This window comes from Hippocampus comes, unplaced genomic scaffold (genome assembly GCF_001891065.2).
Source record: "Hippocampus comes isolate QL1 unplaced genomic scaffold, H_comes_QL1_v1.1 scaffold7, whole genome shotgun sequence".
Classification (NCBI taxonomy): Eukaryota; Metazoa; Chordata; class Actinopteri; order Syngnathiformes; family Syngnathidae; genus Hippocampus; species Hippocampus comes.
In genome coordinates, this window is record NW_017842060.1 from 4,665,635 (window position 1) to 4,687,770 (window position 22,136).

A 22,136-nucleotide genomic window follows, 5' to 3' on the forward strand; every position below is an offset into this window, starting at 1 on the left:
GGTTCTTGTCGGCGGGGGCCGCAGGGGGGGGAGTTGGGGGGGGGGGGTGCGTAGGACCTGCAGGGTTGTGCTGGAGATGTCGAGATGGGGAGGCCGCGGTTGCTTTCATGCAGCATGTGGTGAAAATGATTATACGGCGGCTAACGGGAAGATGCTAACTTGAGAAGTGACATCATTTATTTGTTTGTTTGTTTGTTTTTACTCTTTGCACTGGTCAACCTTTGACCTCTGCGTTTCATGGCCGATTCTGTTTGATGTACAACTTTCTTAAAAACGTGCCGTGTTTTCACTCAAACTTAACGAATGCCCTTTTGCCTCGACTTTCCGCAAAAATATCACATTAGTTTCATTTTGAAAGTAAATGCACGACGGGGTTCGGAAAAAATATATATACAGTATACAAAACTTCTCCTCTTGAAGATCACATGTATTTGTGAAATGTCACAAATACAGAGAAATACTTTCTTTCCATCATATAGGACTTTGACACGTTTTTAGATATAATTTCAAATCTAATATTACCGTTCTTACGAATAGGAATGGATCTTTTCAAGAGAGAGAGAAAAAAAAAGTATGTTTTCAGGAAATAGTCCCTCATCTGTTCCAGACATTTTTCATTTGTATGCTTTTGATATGAAGTGTAGCTATATATATCTATATATATCTATATATATCTATATATATACATTTTTTTCCTGGCGCAACCCCTTTTCGTCGCTATGGTGATAAATGACCGCCACGCACGTCTTTCTGTCATCGCAGGAGGAAAACGGAACAACTTCTCCACATGCAAAGCGAAGGCAGCCGCTGCGGGGCCTCTGCTTGAGATGGAGGCCTGATAAGATTCCATGAAGACCCTCAGAGGACCAACCCCTGCCCAGCCCCCTTCCCCACCACCGAAACTACCCCAACACTTTTCACCTCACACCGCTTAAAAGTTACACGTCACACTCTCCCTGTTGGAAAGACACTGAACTGAACACGACAATCACCGTCACTCACGTTCTTTCACTCAAAGTGTGCGCGTGTGTTTGTGTGTCACTCCCTGTACACACACAAATCTCGCACCAATAATCAACACACACCACCTGCACACTCCAACTAAGTTATTTTTAAGTTATTTGTTCGCTCTTTTGTCAAATTCAGGAGTGAGAAACTGAACAGGCCACGAGAAATTAACTAAAAGCTTCCAAAATCGGTGAGCACAAATTTTGATACTACACAATCATAAATATGTGGACTATATTTTTCCAGAAATGTAGTTTAAGGCCCATGGGGCGCCCCCCCCCAGTTGGCTCGGGTCAACATTCCCACTTTTTCACTGGAGTCCAGCGACCATTTCGGGGTACCTGCCCCCCCCACCCCGACCCCTCCCTCCGACCAAACGGACCAATCGCCTCTTGTAGATTGCACTAAAGGAACATGGAGGGATTTCTTCTCATCTCATCTCCACACATTTATTTTAATTTTATTTTTGAATAGGTTGGACCAGCGACTTGGCCAAAAGGATCAACCTTTTATTCCATTTACTTTTTTTTTTTTAAATCATCTTGAGCCCTTGTTTTATCATGGTGTGCATTTCTTATATATGAACATAAGCTTTGAAAGCCATTTTTTCCCCTTTTCTTTCTTTTTCTTTTTTTGAAATCTTGTAAACTAATGCTGTGAGTGGGTGAATGTGTGTGTGTACGTTTTCCCCAGGTCATTTTCCTTGGACTTTGATTTTTTTCAGGCAACATGCGAGAGTGAGGCCTATATTTTGTGAATGGACATGCAGACAAATGAAGCAGATATTATATTTACCCCAGCACTTGACAGTCTCTTTTATTGCAATGGACCTTTTTTCCCCCCTTCCTCCTGGTAGCAAAATGGTGAGCTCTTTGTTTTGTTTTTTTTGTTTTGTTCTGTCATCCCCCCCCCCACCCCACTCCCACGCAAGCATCTCTGTAATATTTTCTCTATTTTACTATTGCTCCACGATGATGATGATGATGATGATGATTTTGATGATGATGCCTATCCCGTGTTATACGATGTGGGGTCGCTGTCATCTTGGAGGAGCACTTTTGCTTCCCAAGTGGTCGTCTTTGAAATGTTTCCACGTTTTTTTTGTTGTTTTTTAAGAAAAATCAATAAAAAGGCACAATTTGCTTATTTGATCCTGTGTGTGTGTGTGTGTGTGTGTGTGTGTGTGTGTGTGTGCGTGTGTGTGTGTGTGTGTGTGTGTGTGTGTTCGTAATGGAGGTGTGGAAATCCCTGAAGCTGTTTGGTGGTGTGTACCACACTGAAGATGGACCAGAGGAAGTGAAGGAGCGAGTCGTCCTACAAGATTGGAAAGGAAATTTTAGACAAGTCGAGTTAAAGGCTAAAAGTCGCTCTCCAAGGATATTAAAATGTCATTGATTGAATTTTTGCTTCATTATCTAGCTGGGGTTTTTTTGTCAACTATACGGCATATATAAAAATAAATACAATATAGCTTCACAGGTTTTTACTTCCACTGATGAAATGGTTTAGTGTGGAATGAAAAATGTCAAGGCGGCCAACTTTGATGTTTCCATACGCGGCCCTTCAAAAGTGTGGACACTCCTGGTTGAAATTGGGATGCTAAGCAGTTATTTTTGGATGAACCCATCTCAACTACAAATCTATTTCTACTGACGTTTCACCTTCTTCTTGACTTTCCTCTGAATTTCTCACAGGGTTAGTTTTAAGCAATATTAAGATCAAAATTAGGATTTTAATTTATAAGGTGTTCCTTTTTTAACCTTCACTCCAGCTTTCCTTTTGAAAACCTCAAGTCAATCAATTCACACACACGCACACACACACACGCACACAAATTGCAAATGAGGAGAGATGACGAGGTGGGCAAACCCGCTGTGTTGACAAAAATCAGAGCTATGAGGCAGCCCGGTTCAGACATGAGACAAAACTGGACGTTTTTGGCAAGGCGCATCGGCTCGATGTTCACAGATGCAAAACGGAGCATACCAAGAAAAAAAGAACACTGTCCCTACTGTGAAACGCGGAGAAGGCTGGGTTATGTCCTGGGGCTGCTTTTCTGCACCTGGTACAGAGTGTCCTGAATCTGCGCAGGGTACAATGAAATCTTAAGACGACCAATGGATTCTCCACAGAAAAGTGATGCCGAGCGGTTTTCACCTGGGAACTCTGCCATGGATGTCATTTTTGCCCTGTCGCCTTTTTCTTGTGTCGAGTCATTGACCTTTTTTTAGATGTTGTCCCGGGTTCCTTCGTGACTTCCTGGATGAGTGGTCGCTGTGCTCTTCGGTTAATTTTCGGAGGCTGGCCACAGATGGGGAAGGGACACGACTGTTCCGCTCTCACCGCTGTTCGCTGCCGTCCTAATGCTTTAGGAATGGCTTTGTAACCCTTTTCAGACCGATAAATGTCTCTGCTTCGCATCCGTTTATGTATTTCTTTGTATCCCTAAATGTTTGGCCAACAGAAAATGTGAAAAGTCACAGTCGATGCACAGACCTTTCACACATTTTATCTGTCACCCCTGACGCTTGGGATGAAGTGAGTTGAGTCCCACTTGGCACCAAAAAGCGCTCGTATCCCAAGTTTACACTCGCAAGTGAGAGCAAGCAATCAGATTGATAGCTCATATCTTAAGGCACCACTGTACATACGAATATGTGGAGCGCTCGGTAATACCAAACTTGGGACACGAGTGAAAATGAGTCAGATTGAGTGTATAACAAATCATTTGTGTGAAAAGTTGACATAAAACAATTTCAGCTTCATTAAGCGAGTCTTACGTTCTCATTTCAAAAGCAACAGCACCCCCCTGTGTTCACTTCAGTAATGGCAGGGCATTCTCTGACGATTGCCAAAGTCATGCTTTTCAAATATTACTTCAAGAGAGTTAAATAGCTAAGAGGACTTTCATTGTTCAAATACAAAAAAAATTAACAATTGGTAATTGACAAAAATACACCCCCCCCCCCCGTGTTTATTCATGATCCACAGTTAGCACATTTGGTAGTGCTAATCCAGTCATTATTCAGGGAAAAAAGGCACACAGCATTATTGTGAGTCACATTATCACCACAGCAACATTGTACTTATTCATCGGTCTGGTTCCGCTGCTGTCGCCATTCCTAACAAAAGTGAAGCTACTTGTACTTGTAGAATCCTTCTCCCGTTTTTTTGCCAAACTTTCCATCTGCGACCAGCTTGTTGAGCAAAGGGCTCGGGCTAAAGAGAGGATTAGTTGGCTCCATGGCGCTCCAACCTGATCACAACACAAATTGGTCAACCCGAGCCCAGATTCATTTGTCGACTTGCAAAAGCAACATTTCGACTCACCATCTAAAATGAACTTGGCTGTATCTAAACCCACATAGTCCAGCAGCTCAAAGGGTCCCATTGGATAACCAGCACCCAGCTTCATGGCCACGTCGATGTCTTCTTTGGACCCGTGACCTGCAATCACGTGACCTTCCATGAAACGCAAGCGTCCACTGTCGTGACTTATGCGCAACATCTTTTTTTAAAAAACTCTGTCAAGACACATTGCAGCGGGACGGTGCGCGGGGGCATAGTTTGACACCGGCATACACGCATAGATCCAAGTTCGGAAGAGCGGTTTCGTACCTCTCTCATGCAGACGGACGGCCTCCAGCATGTAGGGGACGAGCAGACGGTTCACGATGAATCCTGGTGTGTCCTGAACGGAAGCGTGTCGGTTAACCGGCTAGCGTTGCGGTTTACTTTCCTCACTGGAGGAAAGACTGCGACCTTCCCCGTCTTTCCTTCCGTCCTACCTTGCAGGACACGCTCGTTTTGCCCAGCGCATTGCTAAAGTTCATCAGGGAATCGAATGTCTCCTGGCTCGTGGCGGATGTTCCAATGACCTGGCGGGGGTGGAAAAGTGACATCATCCACGTGGAGGTACTGCATTAAATGTTCAATTTTGGTCAAACAAAAATAGATTTGTTGTAATGTTCTCATATAGAGGTCATTTTTAATTTGTTAAATGCAAACGGTATCAGATTAAATATCCCCATTGTGAGGCGAATAAACAACATTTCGTTATCTATGAGGTTGTGTGTTGCGTTACCTCGACGAGTTTCATCATGGGGACCGGGTTGAAGAAATGCAGGCCACCAAACCGGTCCAGCCTGGAGGTGGCACTCGCGATGTCGCCAATGGGCAGCGACGAAGTATTGCTGGCAAATATGGTGTGTCTGAAAGTCAGACAGAAATTGGATTGAAGAAAGAGCAGAAGAAAGAAAGAAGAGTGCTACCGACACCTAAAAGACTTAAAATGGACCAGCACAGTTCAGGTACATCTAAAAAAAAAATTCAATAATGTGGAAAGCTTGCTCACCTTTAAATAAACAGATTCAGTTGACACATACTTTTTTTTTTTTTTTTAACGTGGTGTGAACACTCCATTCCTTTAACAACCACTTATAACTCGATCATGTTTTTGCAGCTTTAGAAGGAAAAAACGCACAGGAAGCCCTTAAGGTTGTAACGCTTACGCCGGCGCAGTCTTATCAAGCACGCTGAAAAGATCCTGTTTGACTTTCAGGTTTTCCACGATGGCCTCTAACGCAAGGTCTGCACTCTGGACAGCGGCGGCGGCGTCTGTCGCGATGGACACGTTGCGTAGAGCTTTCTCAATGAACGCCACACCCGCCTAGAAAGAAAATATGAACGCATTAGGTAAACTAGTTGCAGCTCTCCTCTTTCGCCACAATCGGGCTACTAACCTCAGGCTTGTCAGCAAACTTTTTCTTCACCACTCTCTTCAAGCTCGCCTCAATGCCCTTGACCGCCTTCGTCAAGATGGCGTCTGACGTGTCCACCAGCGTTACTTGGTGGCCTGTCGACGCAGCGACCTAACGCAAACATTCAAGGAGTTTGAGGGCAAAAGAACGCACATATGATGCTGCGTTATCTTTTTAGACATTTTACCGTAAACAGCGGTTCGCCTATTTGAATTTTATTTCATAAGAGGACATGTAATACATTTTGTTTTTCAGTTTTGACTCAGCATGAGACTTTATATTGCTATGTTTTGTGCTGTTTTACTCTTTTTATGTGATGAATTAATTTTTTTAACTGTCATCGTATGATCAATTTGTAAGCAGCGGTGGTTATTTTTAATAGTTGAGATGAGTAAATTAACATTCTACCTACATAAGTGGCATAATTGACAGCTGGGCAGGCACTCTCAAGAACAAATGATTCACAATTAAAAATGTAATTTTCATATTATGTCGCTCCAGAACAATATATTTAACAATTTATTGATGACCACCACCTTCAGCCTGGAACCATGAGGGTGAATTTGGCCCATACAAGTAAAAACTCAAGAACATAAGAAAATGATTGACTTTTACAGTTACGTGTTTCCTAAGCGGGCACAAAGCAAGCCGGTGGCGACATCTGCTGGACAAACATTCAACTGCAGTTAAAGTTAACTTGGCTAGGTGAGTTCATTGAACGACATATATTGTCACATTTCAAGGGAGGCAAATGTTGAATAAGCTGCAGCATAAATAACAGCAAATACTTTAATTTGCACGTTAGTATCCCGGTGACAGTCTTCGTGAGGTCACCAGGATCTCGGTGACAATCGGTTAGCCACGTAGCCGCTGGGCTAACACTCGAAACTCATTTTCGGCTCACCTGAGCGATTCCCGCACCCATTTGTCCTCCGCCGATGATGACCACATGCTTGATGGCCACACTCCTGAAGGCCGATGAGGAGAAAGCTCTGCACATATGGTGCCCGAAGAACGCCATGACAACGACGAGTAGCTGGCCACCTACTGGAAGCTAACAGGACGGTTGCTGGTCACGTGACGCCAGGCACTTCTCCGCCTGTGTGACTTTTGACACACATTGATGACGCCACGTAACAGGTGCCGACGGGCCAGCCGAGGCAACGCATAGTCGGAGGAAAAAACCCGGAAGTCTTTCTTATAAAATTATCGGAGCAAAATTCAATTTACAGAATGTAGTCACTGAAAACGTTGATTTTTGAGGCGGAGAGCAAACAGTGTAGGTAGGAATACCATTTGGATTCCAAAAACAGCAAAGAAGACTGTTGCTTTATGTTCTTGATGTAGTGTTATTTAAAATATATGCCCTTGGCTATTCTTTTTTTCCTATGTGTATTGATATATTTGTTTGTAACATGTTCAATAAAGATTGTATGAAAAAAAAACAGCAGCAAAACTGCACTGATCCACATTTCTCATGATTTATGGACACCATGTCAATTATATTTGTTTCAATTAAAATAACACTTAAAAATGTGCGTAGTGTATTGTAACACATTGGGGAAACTAGCAAAAAGAACTCCCAGCAACGAGGGGCTACAGATCCGCCCGCTAGTTAGTGCACAGAGATGCTGGGAGACGGATGCTTGTTCCTCATGTTTCCTGGCCTACCAAAGTGATTTTCTCACGCGAGGTGAAATGTAGTTTCCATGGTTTGTGAGTGACCAGGTGAACAATGTATCACCAGGCCTTGTTCATTTAACTGTGAATAAACAACCAGCATTTTTGCTATCCCCAGCGTTACAGTACTAACCCAAAATGATACTGTACCGATAGTGTACCCAATAAAGTGTCTAGTGACTTTGTATGTACAATATATTGCACTGTTTGCCTTTGTGGACATCCACTCGGCTGATTTCACCCACGAGGGCTGACGGACACGGTGAAGGGACACGGCGCCAGCGTCAGTCCAAAACGTCCATGCATGGGTGGCGGCGGCGTTCCGTCCGGCAGTCGGAAGGTGAAGGCCTGCAGTAGGCCGGTGACCATGAGGAAGAGCTCCATTTTGGCCAGCTGCTCGCCCATGCACATCCTGCGACCTGACACCCAGGAGAGAGAGAATAGAAAATTACATAAGTTCACACGCAGATTTGCCATGTAGGATGAGTAAGGTACCGATCCCAAAAGGCATGAAGCACTCTTTTCTGGCCACCTGGCCCTCATCATCCAGGAAGCGCTGAGGCCTGAAGCTATCGGGTTGGTCCCACATGGCGGGGTCTCGATGGACAGACCACAGGTTGGGCAGGAGTACCGTTCCTTCCGGAATCGTGAAACCTCGGAAGTCTGCAAATGTGTTGCACAAAAGTAAAAATAACTTTCGGGGCCACCAAGGCCTTCTCAGTCACTACGGTCATTGTGACTGTTTGACGAATCAGATTTCAAATTCATCTCACAGGGCCAAGAGCACTGGCCTTCGATTACTTCAGCATTTTTATGTCCTCTAATTGGTTGATTGGTCAGAGAAAACCTTATACATATACAAAAATGTGTTGCTAAAATAGGACCCAGTAAAAAAACGGAAGTTGCACACACAAAACACATTCTTATGTGCTTGGCACAGGTAAAAAAAAAATCAGCATGATTTGGTGTCATATGATGTCACCTGTGGTCTTTGATGCCATGTGTGGAATGCCCAGCGGAACCACGGAGGTCAGCCTCTGGACCTCCATGATGGTGGCCTCGGTAAAGGGCAAACGACCCCGGTCAGTCAGAGACGGAACACGACATCGTCCCACCACCTTGTCCACCTCTGCCTGGACCTTGTCTGAATCCACGGTAGACGCAAAAATGTTATCTTAATTCATCCATCCATTTTGTGAACTTCTTAACTTAATTAGTGTAACGGTACACCTGGGACCAATCCCGCTGTGCCTCCGCTTAGTTCTTGGTAGTGTCAGTTGCAGTGATGGAAAATTGTCGCCCCTTCCAGTGTTTATTTAAGTTGTTTATCCCTACTCTAGAGTGCTATTTCTTTGATGAAAAAACACACTAGGACGGATTAATGAAATTCCCATTCATTTCAATGTGGAATGGCGTTTTGAGATAAATTAGGCCTTTCAGGGGTGTCATTTACAAGAGGATTTTTGTTATTTGCAAATAGCATGGAAACTATATTCCCGTGGAAGCCACCTGGTTGCTGATTCTGTTTGTTGTTTTTTTGTTTTTACCTTGGACGTGAGTATGCACGGCCATGTAGAGCAAGATCCACAGAAGAGAGTTGGTGGTGGTGTCAGTGCCGGCGATGAAGAGATCCCCAATGATGTAGAAGAGGTAGTCCTCATCGAAGCTGCTGTCCTCCACACCCGCAGCTCTCTGGCGTGCTATCTCCACCAAGTACATGTCCACTAAATCTCTGGGGTTCTCTGGGTCCAGCGTGTCGCGGTGCTTAGCGATCATCCTCTTCAGAAAGGCGGTGATGTCGCGCTCCACACGCCGGAGCTCCCCGAAGGCGCCAAAGGGCAAGTGGTAGAGTGGTGGGAAGACGTTGATGAGGACGGCGGGGCTGTTAACGCACAGCTCCAGGCCTCGTACCATCAGGCCCAGCAGGGTCCCGAACTGGCGGTCGTCTTGGGGGAAGCGCTCGCCCAGGGCCAAAGAGCAGATAACATTGGAGACGGCGTTGCTGACCAGCGGCATCAAGTCCATGCCGCCCTTGCCAACTTCCTGACGTAGTCGCAGAAGCTCACTTTTGACCGTCGCCAGGCCTTGGAGGATGCACGGCTCCAGGCTAAGTTTCCCCACACCGAAGTTTCGAAGGGAGGCATGGCAGAACTTGCGGTGCTTTCTCCACACCGGCCCATACGGCGCGAAGACGATACCTTGGTTGTGGCGGTGACGTAGATGGTTGTCAACAGGGAAGATTTAGTACTGAAGCAAGTAACTTCCGAAGTTACATCCAGCTTCATTACTATAGACACTCATTAAATCATTAAAAATACAATTTAAGAAATTAATGCCATTAAAAAAGTCAATAAACGAAAAAATGCTAAAGGTAGTAAGTCTGATTTCACGTTGGACTACAAAAAAAAATCGGAGAAATTTCCTGCTAAGGCTTACATTCTGAGTTTATCGATATATTATCAAAAATAATTGTTTCATTTGATAATTTATAGTTGCTGATTAATCATTGCACCTCTGTGTGTAATTAAAAACAAAATTAAACAACTCAATATGCTGTTGCATTTACAATTTACGAAGGTGTAAACAACTAAACAATACCATTAAATAACTAAAAATGTCATAGAATAATCATTTAACTTTTACATGAAACTCACTAATTCAATGAGTCATTTAAAATGCAATAAAAATATATTTGTTAACTGAAAATGCCCTTGAATAAATAATCCAATAAAATAAATGCTATTAGTCATTAAAAAGTTCATGAAACAATGTCATTAAATGTCAGGAAATTAAAAAAAAAAACTCCTGGAATACGAATACTACATTAATCCCATTAATTACGCACCTTTGCGTTTGGTCATGATGGTAACCGCAGGGATGTCCGGCCTGTCTGAAAACACTTGAGGACGGTGGTGGAAAGCGTCTCTGATGACGTCATAGCCGTTCAGCACCACTATGAGCTGCGTGCCGACAAACAGGCTGAACACTTCGCCGTAGATCGCCGCTTGCTCCGTCAGCGCCTCCACTGGTGTCGAGCTCGGCTTCGACGCGTTCCCGATCCTCCTCCGGATGAAAGATGGGATGAGAAAAACGCCGAAATTGCCCACTATCGGCAGGGGCTTGGGACCCGGGGGTATGTTAGCCAGACGACGGTGGCGGCGGCGGCGGCGTTTTAGGTGGTAGTGAAGAGACAAATACACAACGACGAAGACGAGCAAAGTTGCAACGTTTACTTCAGACAGCAGCGACTTGCTCCAATGCGGGAGCATAGTGTCAAAGTTAGGGGACTGTATTACAACGCGAAATCAAACCATGTTTGCTTTTCTAAGTAAACAGACACGAACCATCTTTCCAATGTTGTGGTGAGCTGGTCTCCTATTGGTGGACAGAGAAAATAGGCTTCTCTGATAGGTTTGATTTTACCATTCCCGGAATTTTGGCTTGCAGGCATCAAAGTGTAGTTTTTTTATTCTCTTTATAAATTTTCAACAGAGTTGATTTTATCAACGTGTTTTACATTTCTTATAAATAAAAATCATAAAAATGTTCGTGCAAAAATCTTCAAAGTCGACATTCAAATTCAAAATGAAATGGTACAGTCAGAGCACAGGTTAAACACAATAAATCAATTTTCACTTCAACCAATATCTGGCCAATAAAATTATGGTCCATTGGTCATGTGACAGACACTGGAAGGAATTCAAAGTCAAATGGCTCAGATATCTTCACTGACCAATCTTGCTTGCCGTTTGACAATGCAGTTGAAATGGTTCAACACTTGTGTCACTTCGGAGCAGTTCTGTTGTTCATTATTGCTCCCGCCGTCAATCCGTTTTCTTTAGCTCGTCCTCATTAGGGTTGGGGATGAGTTGGGAGTATGTCCAAGATAACTTTGGGGGGAGTAGTCATACACAAGTACAAAAAAAAAAAAAAAAAGACAAAAGGTTTGTTGCGCCCCCTACCGAGATTTAACAGCGTTCTATCCCTGTCTCACCTAGTTATTGGTTTGAACTGTTATTCACGCTTTAAACCAGTGATTTGCAAACTTGTCACCCGAAGTACAACCCATACCTGTCAACTCATACGGTTTAGCCATAGTTCATACGGATTTTGTGGTGAATCTTACGTATATGGCCATATCGCACAAATCATACGGATTCTGAAAATTTCGTTCCCCCCTAACAGGTAGTTCCGTTTGCTTTTGCCCAGAATGGTGCTAGCCTACTCGAATGCTTTCATTTCCGGTAACTTTCCAGTAAATCACGTGGTTCCTAGTTGAAAACAGCAGAGTATTCATTGGATAGTGTACAAGCAAGTTCTACAAGGAAACAAATATATCATTCATATTTCGTGGGGGTTTTTCTGCCGTTTATTTTGACATATAAAATGCTTTGGTATGTTATAAGGATTTTTTGCTCTTCATAAGGATTTTTTTGGTAGTTTATACAGGTTGGCGCTCCGAAAAGTTGACAGGTATGACAACCTCAAAAAATAATTACCTCTCCATGGCCAGTACTTAAAAAAGTAGCACAAGCACTGCAGGCCTAATGATATGTCAGAAATGATTAAAGTAAAATGGTGTGCTGCTAAAAAAAAATAAAGAAAATCTAAAGTGGTCTCAGATTATCATGCAAATGTATTGCACTTAATAAAATAGAATTCCATTGGTTAATCCACTGGTTATTCCTAAAGTGCCGCGCTTGTTTGTAAAATGCTGTTTTGAGATTCGATGGTTTCATGGAGCACACGTCCCACCAGCAGTGCACGCAACACACTGGAAATCACGGCTTTGAATGACTTATATAGGCAATGAGAAACATTTTTTAAATTACTCGTGGTTTTTCTGATTCATGGCAGTGCTCAGTTTCTATTGCCTGTAAATAGCGGAGGGTTACTGTATTTTACTAATGCATCATATCTAGTCTTAAACCAAACATTGCAAGTTTTTGGAATGCGGGAGGACGCACCAGTACCAAGGTGAGGGAAGGTACATGACTTCCCAACGATTCTGTTGATCTTAAATTGCGATCTACAAGAAAAAAAAAGGACTTAAAAAAGAATCACAAATGACAGCCTAACTACACTCCCCACATTCCCTACGTGGGAGGTCACATATGCGTGTGTCGCAGTGACCATATATGAGTCTCCTGACCAGACTGGTAATGTTCCTCCACACACAGGAGCCGTCGTCGTGCCGAGTCATGCTAAGGGCTCGGCTGGCGACTTCCGACGACTTGCAGCCGAGCGCTTGTCCCTCATGGTTCAAAGAATTGAGACCAATCAGCATGACCCTATCTCCCGTCGGCTGCGTAGCGCTATCTTCAGTCATGGAACTGCCCTCACTTCTCTGGTACAACACTAGCTGATATGCAGCGCCTGACAAAAAGACAATATAGGGTTTAAAATGCAACATCATACGTCGATGCATAAAACCAACTGTCCAGGAATGATTCATGTTCATACAGTTGAACCTCGATTTAAGGGACCTGGAAGCATCCGACCCTGGATGCAACGGACAGAAAATCGTGTCTAGTGGTGTTTCAAAGTCAATTAGTTTTAGAACTGGCTCACGATTAGCCACAAAGACTGATCGGGTGTTTACGGCTTGCTCTGCTTTCCCGTCGTAGCCAAACAGATTTATGGTAGAACAGAGCAGACTAAGAGCATGCTAATGTGTCGGCCATGTTGGCAGGGGCGACTGTGCTATCAAAGGTAATAGAAAGCATCGACCTTAGCTTTGCATCATTGTACGCACGCAAGTGCAAATAAGACACTTAAGTGTTCTTAATTCATTTTAATACAAGGCAAATACCACATCGATGATACACATAAATAGAGAGGTTCTAAAATCAAGTTTAATTAATTATTATGAATAATAAAAACTCATAAAGGCAGTTTTGGTAAACACACACACACACACACACACACACACACACACACACACTCAAAAGTTGAACCCACTAAGGCAGTGATTCCCAACCACTGTGCCACAACACATTAGTGTGTTGTGGGAAATCATCAGGTGTGCTATGCAAAATGATCCTTTTTTTTTTTTTGGACTACAAAATATGTATCTTTGTTCATCTACTTTTTTTTTTTTTGGACGACAAATTATGTAACCTTGTTCATCTATCTTTGCTGGCAGCGTAGTGACAGATCGTGAATTACTACCGCCAAACATCAACATTATTTCAGGAAGTACTTCATATTAGTACTAAAGTACGATATACTTTGGGGTATATTTTTGAATGATGGTATGGCATGAGTTAGAGCTGCATGTTTATGGCCAAAATGATAATAATGATTATTTTGATCTATATTGTAATATTGTATTTTATAATACAGTATTGTAACCTTCGTTATAATCACAATTTCCCTCAAGCAAGGAAAACATCCGTATTTTTATTGCACTACTTTTTAACAAACAAACAGTTCTCGGTGCAAAGTACATATTACTAAACTCTGAAAGAGTAAATGATGATAAATAAAAAGAAGTAAAATTGTATGTAAATGTTTAAAATTTACAAATGGCTAACTGTGTCAACAATTTTTTTTTTGCAGAGCTGCAAATACGAAGTCAAGACAACAGATGAGTTGTTTATCATGATGCTCCTCATCTCAAATTTTTGCTGCGCTTTCTTCTCTCAGCACGACTTGCTCACTTGTCAGATGCATTCGCCCCCTGGTGGTTGGCGGACTGCTTGTCATGAGGCATCAGATTTTTGGGGATGTAAAATGTGCGTCTTGGCGCCTTAAAGGTTGGGTAACACTGAACTAAGGCACCTTGTGACAGTCATAGTGAGGTCCGCTCATTGAACAATTTTTTTTTTTTTAATTTGGAAGTTTACTTTGGGAAGTGAAGTCACTATAAATGCACTATAAATGCCCACCTCTGCGCTAGAAGCTGGCAGAAGAATATCTACGGTAATACGCACGCACACAAATAGAGAAACAGCCAACTATGCAGCTGTTTAAATGACAACAGCAAAAACACAGACAGACAAAGCATAATTAACCTCCTTGGCACGTTTGTCTGTTGAACACTGCCCCCCCCCCCCCTACTCTCCCCCGAGTCTGTCACTCATCACGTGTGCTCTGTACCATGGAGTACTTCTTACAAGGGTTTTTCAGGCAGGCGGGCGCCCAGCTGATGGGCCAACCGTACACGCGCGGCACAGGCGAGTTCACGTTGCGCTCCATGAAGTTAAACAGCGGGTTCCACCAGGTGTTGGTGAAGTAGTTGTTGGGTGAGCACTCACACTGCGCAGAGGGGGAGAACAGGACGGCGAATGCCAGCATCGGACAAAAAATAATGAACCAACAAATTTAATGTTACAAGATAGCAAACTAGTTGTCGAGATGTGACACCGACCTGTGTGTTGGCCATGCTGTGGTACCACCAGAAGAGTCGCGTTGTGACAAAGTAGCCCACCACCACATCCACGCTGTAGTGCTCGTGCGCCACCAGGATGCACACCACGCCCACGGCACTCAGCAGCCAGCACATCAAGTGGTACCACCAAAACGAGCGAGGTGAGTCTGCGGGGGAAGCCCACCACAAAGCAAAGGAGTGACGCCAAACAAAATGAATCATTTTCACTGTTTTAAGTTGAGAGTGATACCGTGACTTTCGAGTTTAATTCATTCTGTGACCAACTTTGAAACTTAAATAAATGCTCCCCATTTAAATTTATTGAAAATTCCATTAATCCGCTACAGCCCACCAAGTAACGGCACTTTTTGTAACATGTTTTTCAAAAAGAAACAGAATATACAGTATTGTGTAAAAACCGAATAAAATAGAATGTTAAGAAATAAACTGGTTTCATAATAAATTCATTATGTGCTGTAGTATTTGTGTGTCGGATGTGTGCTTTTAAGAGGCGTAGACGAGTTTGTGACGTCAGGCACTGGAGGTGGGGTCGCTCGGTTAGGTTAAAATGCAAGTGAGGAGCAGCTCCTTGCAACTGTTTTCATTTTTTTTATGTGTTTCACAGTTTGCACAAGAAAGTGCATCCATACGTACATAGGCGTACACACACAAACGGCAAGCAACACACATACTGCATACATAAATGCAGAAAAATATAATAAAAATGACTCACATTCCTTGATAAACAGGTAAGTGAGGGTGAGCATCACGGTGTGTCCACTGAACAGGAAATCTCCGCACATAATATGAGAACTGGTAATGGACAGGCCGGCGCCGGAAATCAACTTCAGAATTCGCTGGAACTTGGCATACGAGTCTCCATACAGCTGACGAAAAGCAAAGCCACTGAGGTTGAAGTTGTTGACAAAATGCTAGCAGTTTTTATGCTCACAATAGCGAGACTGCAATACGAGTACAAAATGTCCAGGGACGGGTTGATTGGGGTTTTACATCTTGATGTTGGCTAAAATATCGTGAATGAAAGTCCAAAAAGCGCCCAGACAGACTGATAAGGGTTTTACATTTTGCTTTGTAGTCCGGTATTATTTCTAATAAGAACTGATAAAAAGCCAACATGCTAGCGGTTGGTGTAAGGGTTTGACATTTTGCCACGTGTACAGCCACTATTTGTAATGAGAAGTGCTCAGATGCTAACATACCACTGTGCTAGTTGGTCTGCTAACATAACAAACGTCTGCCGGGCTGACGAGTTTGACGTTGGAATGGCTTGAATCGGTTGAGAAATGGGAACGGACAAGCATTAAAAGGGCTGCATTCATTTGGGAAATTTTGCCATGGAAAATTTGCATTGGAATACTAAGACGGCAACTCGTGTTCACACATGAATTGAATGACGTCCACAAAAGAAAAAAGTCACGTCTCTCTTGTTGGCGTTGCTGACCCATCCAGAATGTGTCATGCTTACCTTGGGCGCGCAGCTGAAATGCATACCAGGTACAGGCAGGATGGTGATGTACATGGTGATGCAGCGGTACAAGTACAAGGTGCCCAGGAGGAAAAAGTAACGTCGGCATACGATGGACCTGCAACATTTACCGTACATTATTAATAAGTGACAAAACATGGACAGTATTGGAATTTGTAGGGAACATTTCTAGACATTTTACTTTTAAGTTGCTTGTTATTTAAAAAAAATAATAATAATATATATATATATTTTTTTTTAAAACCGTCTGATATGCTAATTTTTGTGAAGAACACATAAAAATGTGTTACTTCGTGGGCTATTCACTTGAGCCCAAAAATTGGATGACCCAAAAAGTTGGTCACTTTTTGACCGAATTTGGGTTCTTTTTTTACCAACTGTTTTTAGGGTATATAGGAAAAAATATACATTTAACTTATACAGCATCAGGTGATTCTTCATCTTACTTTTGAAAACACCAAGTCTCTGCTCTCCTGGCGCCCTCCGACAGGCACTCGCAGTAACGGCGAAATGCAGCCTCTCTGTACATTTTGATCTCATTCTTGGAATAATTAAAATGCCGGTATCAAGGACCTCAGGACCAGCAAGGACATAATATGGCATATCAATTAGTTATGATAGCCCAAAACTGCACCTTGAGGTGCAACATTTAACACTTGAATAAAATAGTTATTTGCCGCCCTCCAAAAATCTCAAGTGAAACATCACTAAAAGGTGATACCAAAGTATTTGAAACAGATCTCGGTATGCATACGCTTCTCACTTGTGGTTGAAGAAGAAGAGCTGCAGGAACCAAATGGTAACCAGCACGATGCCATTAACCTCCGTAACAGTGAAGGCCCACTTGACTCTGTCGATGTATTCAAAGAAGGTGTCGGGCAGCGGCGGGATGCTCTCTTTGGGCGGAACCCTCTCGTGCACCACCGTGATGACCACCGTGGTCAGCACCAGGCTGAGGCCGGCGTAGAAGAAGAGAAGTGTCGTTTTCCACCACTCCGGAGGCAGTCGGTTGACCTCGGGCTCCTTCATGGAGATCTTGACGTAGTCATTGTGCCTGCTCTTGCGGAAGCCCCGCTTGGTGTCGCCCGAGCCTGGCGTGTGCACAGGGCAGGGTTTTTTGTCACCGCTGTGCCCGGCACCGCCTTCCATTTTTTGGTTCATGCTATCCGCCTGGGATGACGACATGGCTTCCTGCTCTGTCCATTCACAGGTGGGACCCCTCTGAATGGAGGTGGAGGGACTGCAACAACAATTCCATGCGTTCTTTATTTGGTTCAATCACTTTTTTTTTGTTGTTTTTAATAAAAAATTAACTCTGACCAAGATTATTTTATAAAAATCTGTCCGCTTTCATTTTTCCACTTGTCTGTGACTATTTGTTTTTCTGTGATAAATTCGCCGTTCCTCCTCCTTATTTTCAGTTATCTGCACATCTACACGTCAATCGGCGCCACGTTGGGTCAAATCATTTTCAGCTGCATACTGCAAATAACGTGGGCTACCGAATTGACTGGCTAAGAGACTCTTGCCCTTGAAAATCATTCGATTCTATGTGCATTCGGGGCCCAAACGATTAATCGGCCAGAGGACTTCATCAGCAGATATTGGCTCCTTTAAATTCACCCGGTGGCTTCTTTGCCCATTTTTTTTCTCTTTTTACTCATAACGCATTACACCATAAAACAAAGATAATGAGGTTCAAACACCACCCCCTCCCCAAAAAAGTGATTGCTTTTTTTACCAATTGTTGGAAAAACTAATACTAAGGAACTAAATATTTTCAAACAGTCAAATGTTCGGCCTGTAAGTCAAACCTTTATTGTTGTAAACATTGAGGATCAAAAGATTATTTTTTTGACTTATCAAGGTAAATATTTTTGAGTTAATTGGTTGATTCATTGCTTAATTGGAATTGTATTCCGTCAAATTTCACAATTGCCATCGGCTTCCAAAAAAATCCACATCGGTTGGGTCCAGTTGGGTCCTACCACATGTTGTCCAATTCTAAACATCGAGTGAGAGTGGATGGAGCAAGAAGTGAACCGTTTGTAAAATGTCTACAATCACAATGTCTTTCAGTGTGCTCCACTTAATGGCCAGTGGAAGTCCTACATCAAGCGTACGACGTTCTCCACTTTCAACATTTTCATTAGTTCACATCTAAAAGGTTTTAAAGGGCGCCTTTAACTGCTAATGGCTCTGGGGATAGCAATCCTAAACGAGAGCCTACTTAGGATGCATAGACAATGGGATGTTTACTTGTGGACAAATATGGCACCCGGGCAAAGAATTGGGATAGAAATAGACGGGTATCACGTTGCTCCCGATCAATTTTGGGGAGGGAGGGACAATGACGATCAGTCTGAGAATCACGGATGTACACTGCGAGGTGCGGCTGATGGATGGCTGCGAATGACAACGTTTGACAGGCGGGGAGGAGTCGCAAAGTTGATTAACGGCGGGGGCGTGCAAACAACACAAGATCATTCGCGTTGCTGTACATGGGGTGATGTAACGTCTATGTTGCCGGGAAGCGTCGTGTCTATCGATGCAAAATAATTAGAAAATCACTCACAAGTGACTAATACTTGAATGCATTTCATTTGAATGAATAAATATGACGATTTTTTTTTTTCACCTGTCTCCCTGTTAATAGGGTCGACCGGGTTGGATGACATGAAAAATGGACATGATGAAGCCTTAATCTTATTAAATGTGGTTGAAAAAGCAGCAAAAGTAAAAACAATTGGGACTTCGGAAGCATTTGGGGAAAATTTGCTATTTTATTTTTATTTTAAAGTTAGCTTCTTTTTGCACATGACATATATATATATATAAAACACAACATAGTAACTGAAAGATTTCCTGAACAGCCATGGTTGCAGTTTACCCTGGAACGGAAGAATCACAATATTTCCCATGAGGGAAATATGCTTTCAAACACGGCATCAATGTTCAGCAGTGTTCAAGCAAGTCTGCTCTGATGGGAAGCAAAGAGAAGTCTTTTTTTTTTTCCCACCGGCCAGTGTGCCCGCCAGTGCTCTGAAGGGAATGAGTGGTGATGGAAAAATGACTTAAAAAAAACAAAACAAAAAAAAAAAACAAGAACAGCAATTCCACATGTCCACACGGCGTAATGGATAACTTGGCCGGCTGCACCCAACCAGGCTATTTCCAGAGAGCCCGGATGAAGGTTCTGTTTTATACTCCACAAGAACCAGGGCTGGGCCTCCATTTTGGGGCCTCGGTAATAACATGCTACGACAGCTCCCCACTCATTTACCTCCTGGCAGCATGTGGATCGTCTCCATCAAAGGCAGTGACAAAAATAAGTCATGCCAAAGGCGGAGCCCTCATGGAAGGCTGCAGAAAGTGTCTTTTTTGTCAATATTCAAGCTCTGAACATGCTGAAATGTTTGGGTTGTGTTCCCATATATTTGTGCCTCTGACCTCAGATTGTTGAGACGAAATCCATCGGGTTTGGAAGAACGGTCAGCTGCGGTTATGACTGGAACGATCAATGGAGTGGACATGTTGGAAGTTTATGACCACAGGTGGGGCCTTAGATCTCACATGTAGCTGGCCTGTTGCTGGGCCTTTAGATTAGAAATTGGGTGGCCCAAGGTGCTTTGGACCTGAGATAGGGCAGACCTGGAGGTACCACATATGGAGTGGACATGAAGCGGCCTTCGAACACATGTGCGGTAGAGGTGGAAAAGCCACATGTGATGCGAAACATGCTTACTCTTATTAGACAGGGTGGACCTGGGTGCCTTCGGGCCTCAAGTGTGGCGTACGTTGTCAGTAATGACAGGCAGGACTGGGCGTCTCCCTTGTAGGGAGTCTGTCTTAGATACACACACACAGTGTTAAACACCATGTTCCAGAGGAGACTCATGGGTGGGGCAACAGGTCATTTGCACTGTCTTGTAATTACACTCTCTCCCTTTCAGGCAGGCCTCCCAACATCTGGGAGTTCGCAATAGAATTAAAATAAAAAAAAAAAAGCAACGCAGCATTGGAAATGTTTTGATGTTTCTATTTCAAAGTGAGGTTTTGAGGCTGCTCTCATCTCTGATCAATATGTACGACGCTATTCAGAATTGATCTCATCGCATGTGTACGCATTGTTTACGTGCAAACCGATAAAGCGTTCTTAACTACAGGGGACAGAATAAAAGTTGAACGTCTTGCTTGTATGTTCTCATCTCATGCAGGTAAGAAAGCTAAAGTCCATGGAGTGTATGTAGACCGCCAGGCAATTTAAACCTAACATGCATGTTTTTGGAGTGTGGCAGAAAGGCAGACAGAAAAATAAAGAAATAACAAAATTTAAAAAGGACTTTTGGACTGTGTAGCAGATACACAAACCAGTACGAGTGTCATCGTGTTACACACAGCTTAAACATTGGATCTGAATTTTTTTCAGAATATGAAACATATACTGTGCCTACATTGTTTTGATTTACATGATCAGAGGAAAATTCATCGGACTGGCATTGATAATTTGCAATTTAATTTGGTCTGCAAGCTGCCATTGTAATTATCCTTTGATGTAGCCGGAAGGCAGAGAGTAGCAGGACAAAATTCGCCTGAGAAAGGGGAGAACATGCAAACTGCATACCGGACGGATGTCTGGTAAACATGCTAATCACTCGGCCAGAAATCACCAACCTAGTGCCCACAGGCACATGAGTAGCCCTCAGGCCTGTTCTAAACCAAGCCCGCTAGTGAGAGGACGTTGTGATTTCCTCGGAATGTCGTAGGAGCGATTATTTGAAAATTAGAACATTGTTGCATGTTGATATTCATCTGTTTCTTGAATCGCTACGAGAAATTGTTAACTTGATCGGTGTCTTCGCATACCATGCGTTAATATCATTCATTTTGACGAGAACTGTAACATGATTAAAGGTAATCTGAGTACATGTTTTCTCTCAGAAGTGTGTCCAACTGGTGGCACTTCGCGTTCATCAGAATGTAAGGCATAGATCTCAGTTTCAAAAAGGGTGCTAGATTGATTGATATAGATAAGATAGATACGACCACGAGGGAATAATAATAATAAATATCATAATAGTATTTAACCCGCAAATGCTGATTATAAAACCTACAATCTATTATTTCTTTGTTTCTCTTGAAGTCTCAGGGGGGCTGAAAACTGATAGGATCAGTTAAAATTCAACGGTCACAACATGAGGCCCGATACATAAAGTCCCCCATTACAATTGTGTGATACTAAATTATGACAGACATTATGAGTCTTATACTTTGGGTAGCTTGGCAGGGACAAGTTACATTCTAATGGACAGCACTGCAAAGTGCAACACAGAAAACACTGTTGAATGGATCCCTCTCGAAATGCAACAGTAAGTTTGAGCAAGAGTCCGTTTTTCGGAGGAGTCTTACCTGTCCTCGTCGGTCTTCGAGGTGTCTTGTGTCGTCGCAGTGTCGGCAAGAGGGTGCAGAGGATGCTTAGCTCGTTCGGCTCAGGGAGGAGTGCTCCGGCTCCTCAAGGGACAGACCCTCGCCTTCCGGGGCTCGCTCCTCCCCGCCGCCCATCGTTTGACGTGCGCCAACCAGACTGCGCTCGCCCTTCCGCTCGCGTCCATCCCATTCGGTCCCCTTCGAATGTCAATCGCGTCGACTCACCCGGCGTCGACGTCACAAAACACCGGCGTCATCAAGCCAAAGCGGTGACGTTGAACTCTGTGACGAACAGAGGTGTGCGATTCGGCTTCTGGTGTGCATTGTGTTCGGATCGAGGGCGGCCTCTAGTGTGCTGCCCGATGATTTATGGGCCCTGAAT

General features: G+C 43.3%; 4 protein-coding genes and 1 long non-coding RNA gene across 8 annotated transcripts in view; 1 reads left to right on the forward strand and 4 right to left on the reverse strand.

Annotated features, from left to right (window-relative positions):
- lef1 (lymphoid enhancer-binding factor 1) overlaps window positions 1–2,159 on the forward strand; it is a 53,717-nt gene extending 51,558 nt beyond the window's left edge. For both annotated transcript variants that reach the window (XM_019861821.1, XM_019861822.1), the window contains exon 12: window positions 763–2,159. The gene's annotated coding sequence lies outside the window, so the exon portion shown is untranslated. The remainder of the gene's footprint in view (window positions 1–762) is intronic.
- A 1,786-nt stretch (window positions 2,160–3,945) lies between these two features.
- hadh (hydroxyacyl-CoA dehydrogenase) lies at window positions 3,946–6,866 on the reverse strand. The gene is made up of 8 exons (XM_019861827.1): window positions 6,673–6,866; window positions 5,751–5,879; window positions 5,520–5,677; window positions 5,093–5,219; window positions 4,797–4,886; window positions 4,627–4,699; window positions 4,339–4,455; window positions 3,946–4,264 (listed from the first exon to the last, which is right to left on the reverse strand). Exons 1-8 carry the CDS (start codon window positions 6,787–6,789, stop codon window positions 4,146–4,148), a joined length of 930 nt encoding a protein of 309 aa, XP_019717386.1. The 5' UTR covers window positions 6,790–6,866; the 3' UTR covers window positions 3,946–4,145.
- A 313-nt stretch (window positions 6,867–7,179) lies between these two features.
- Window positions 7,180–11,508, reverse strand: cyp2u1 (cytochrome P450, family 2, subfamily U, polypeptide 1). 2 transcript variants are annotated; one of them, XM_019861817.1, is made up of 5 exons: window positions 10,294–11,508; window positions 8,996–9,646; window positions 8,431–8,592; window positions 7,944–8,111; window positions 7,180–7,867 (listed from the first exon to the last, which is right to left on the reverse strand). In XM_019861817.1, the coding sequence occupies exons 1-5, from the start codon at window positions 10,715–10,717 to the stop codon at window positions 7,686–7,688; spliced, it is 1,587 nt and encodes a 528-aa protein (XP_019717376.1). In that variant the 5' UTR covers window positions 10,718–11,508; the 3' UTR covers window positions 7,180–7,685. The 2 variants fall into 2 exon arrangements, with proteins under 2 accessions (XP_019717376.1, XP_019717377.1); XM_019861818.1 differs by lacking the exon at window positions 8,431–8,592.
- Window positions 11,509–12,274: 766 nt separating this feature from the next.
- sgms2a (sphingomyelin synthase 2a) lies at window positions 12,275–22,123 on the reverse strand. 2 transcript variants are annotated; one of them, XM_019861819.1, is made up of 9 exons: window positions 21,737–22,123; window positions 20,073–20,175; window positions 19,778–19,978; window positions 17,091–17,567; window positions 16,307–16,424; window positions 15,554–15,707; window positions 14,821–14,987; window positions 14,567–14,708; window positions 12,275–12,824 (listed from the first exon to the last, which is right to left on the reverse strand). In XM_019861819.1, the coding sequence occupies exons 3-9, from the start codon at window positions 19,858–19,860 to the stop codon at window positions 12,523–12,525; spliced, it is 1,443 nt and encodes a 480-aa protein (XP_019717378.1). In that variant the 5' UTR covers window positions 19,861–19,978; window positions 20,073–20,175; window positions 21,737–22,123; the 3' UTR covers window positions 12,275–12,522. The 2 variants fall into 2 exon arrangements, with proteins under 2 accessions (XP_019717378.1, XP_019717379.1); XM_019861820.1 differs by lacking the exons at window positions 19,778–19,978; window positions 20,073–20,175 and having other exon boundaries at window positions 21,737–22,121.
- Window positions 13,228–13,853, reverse strand: LOC109511081 (uncharacterized). Its single transcript, XR_002167233.1, has 2 exons — window positions 13,537–13,853; window positions 13,228–13,490 (listed from the first exon to the last, which is right to left on the reverse strand). It is a non-coding gene; the product is annotated as an uncharacterized LOC109511081 (long non-coding RNA).
- Window positions 22,124–22,136: the final 13 nt, after the last annotated feature.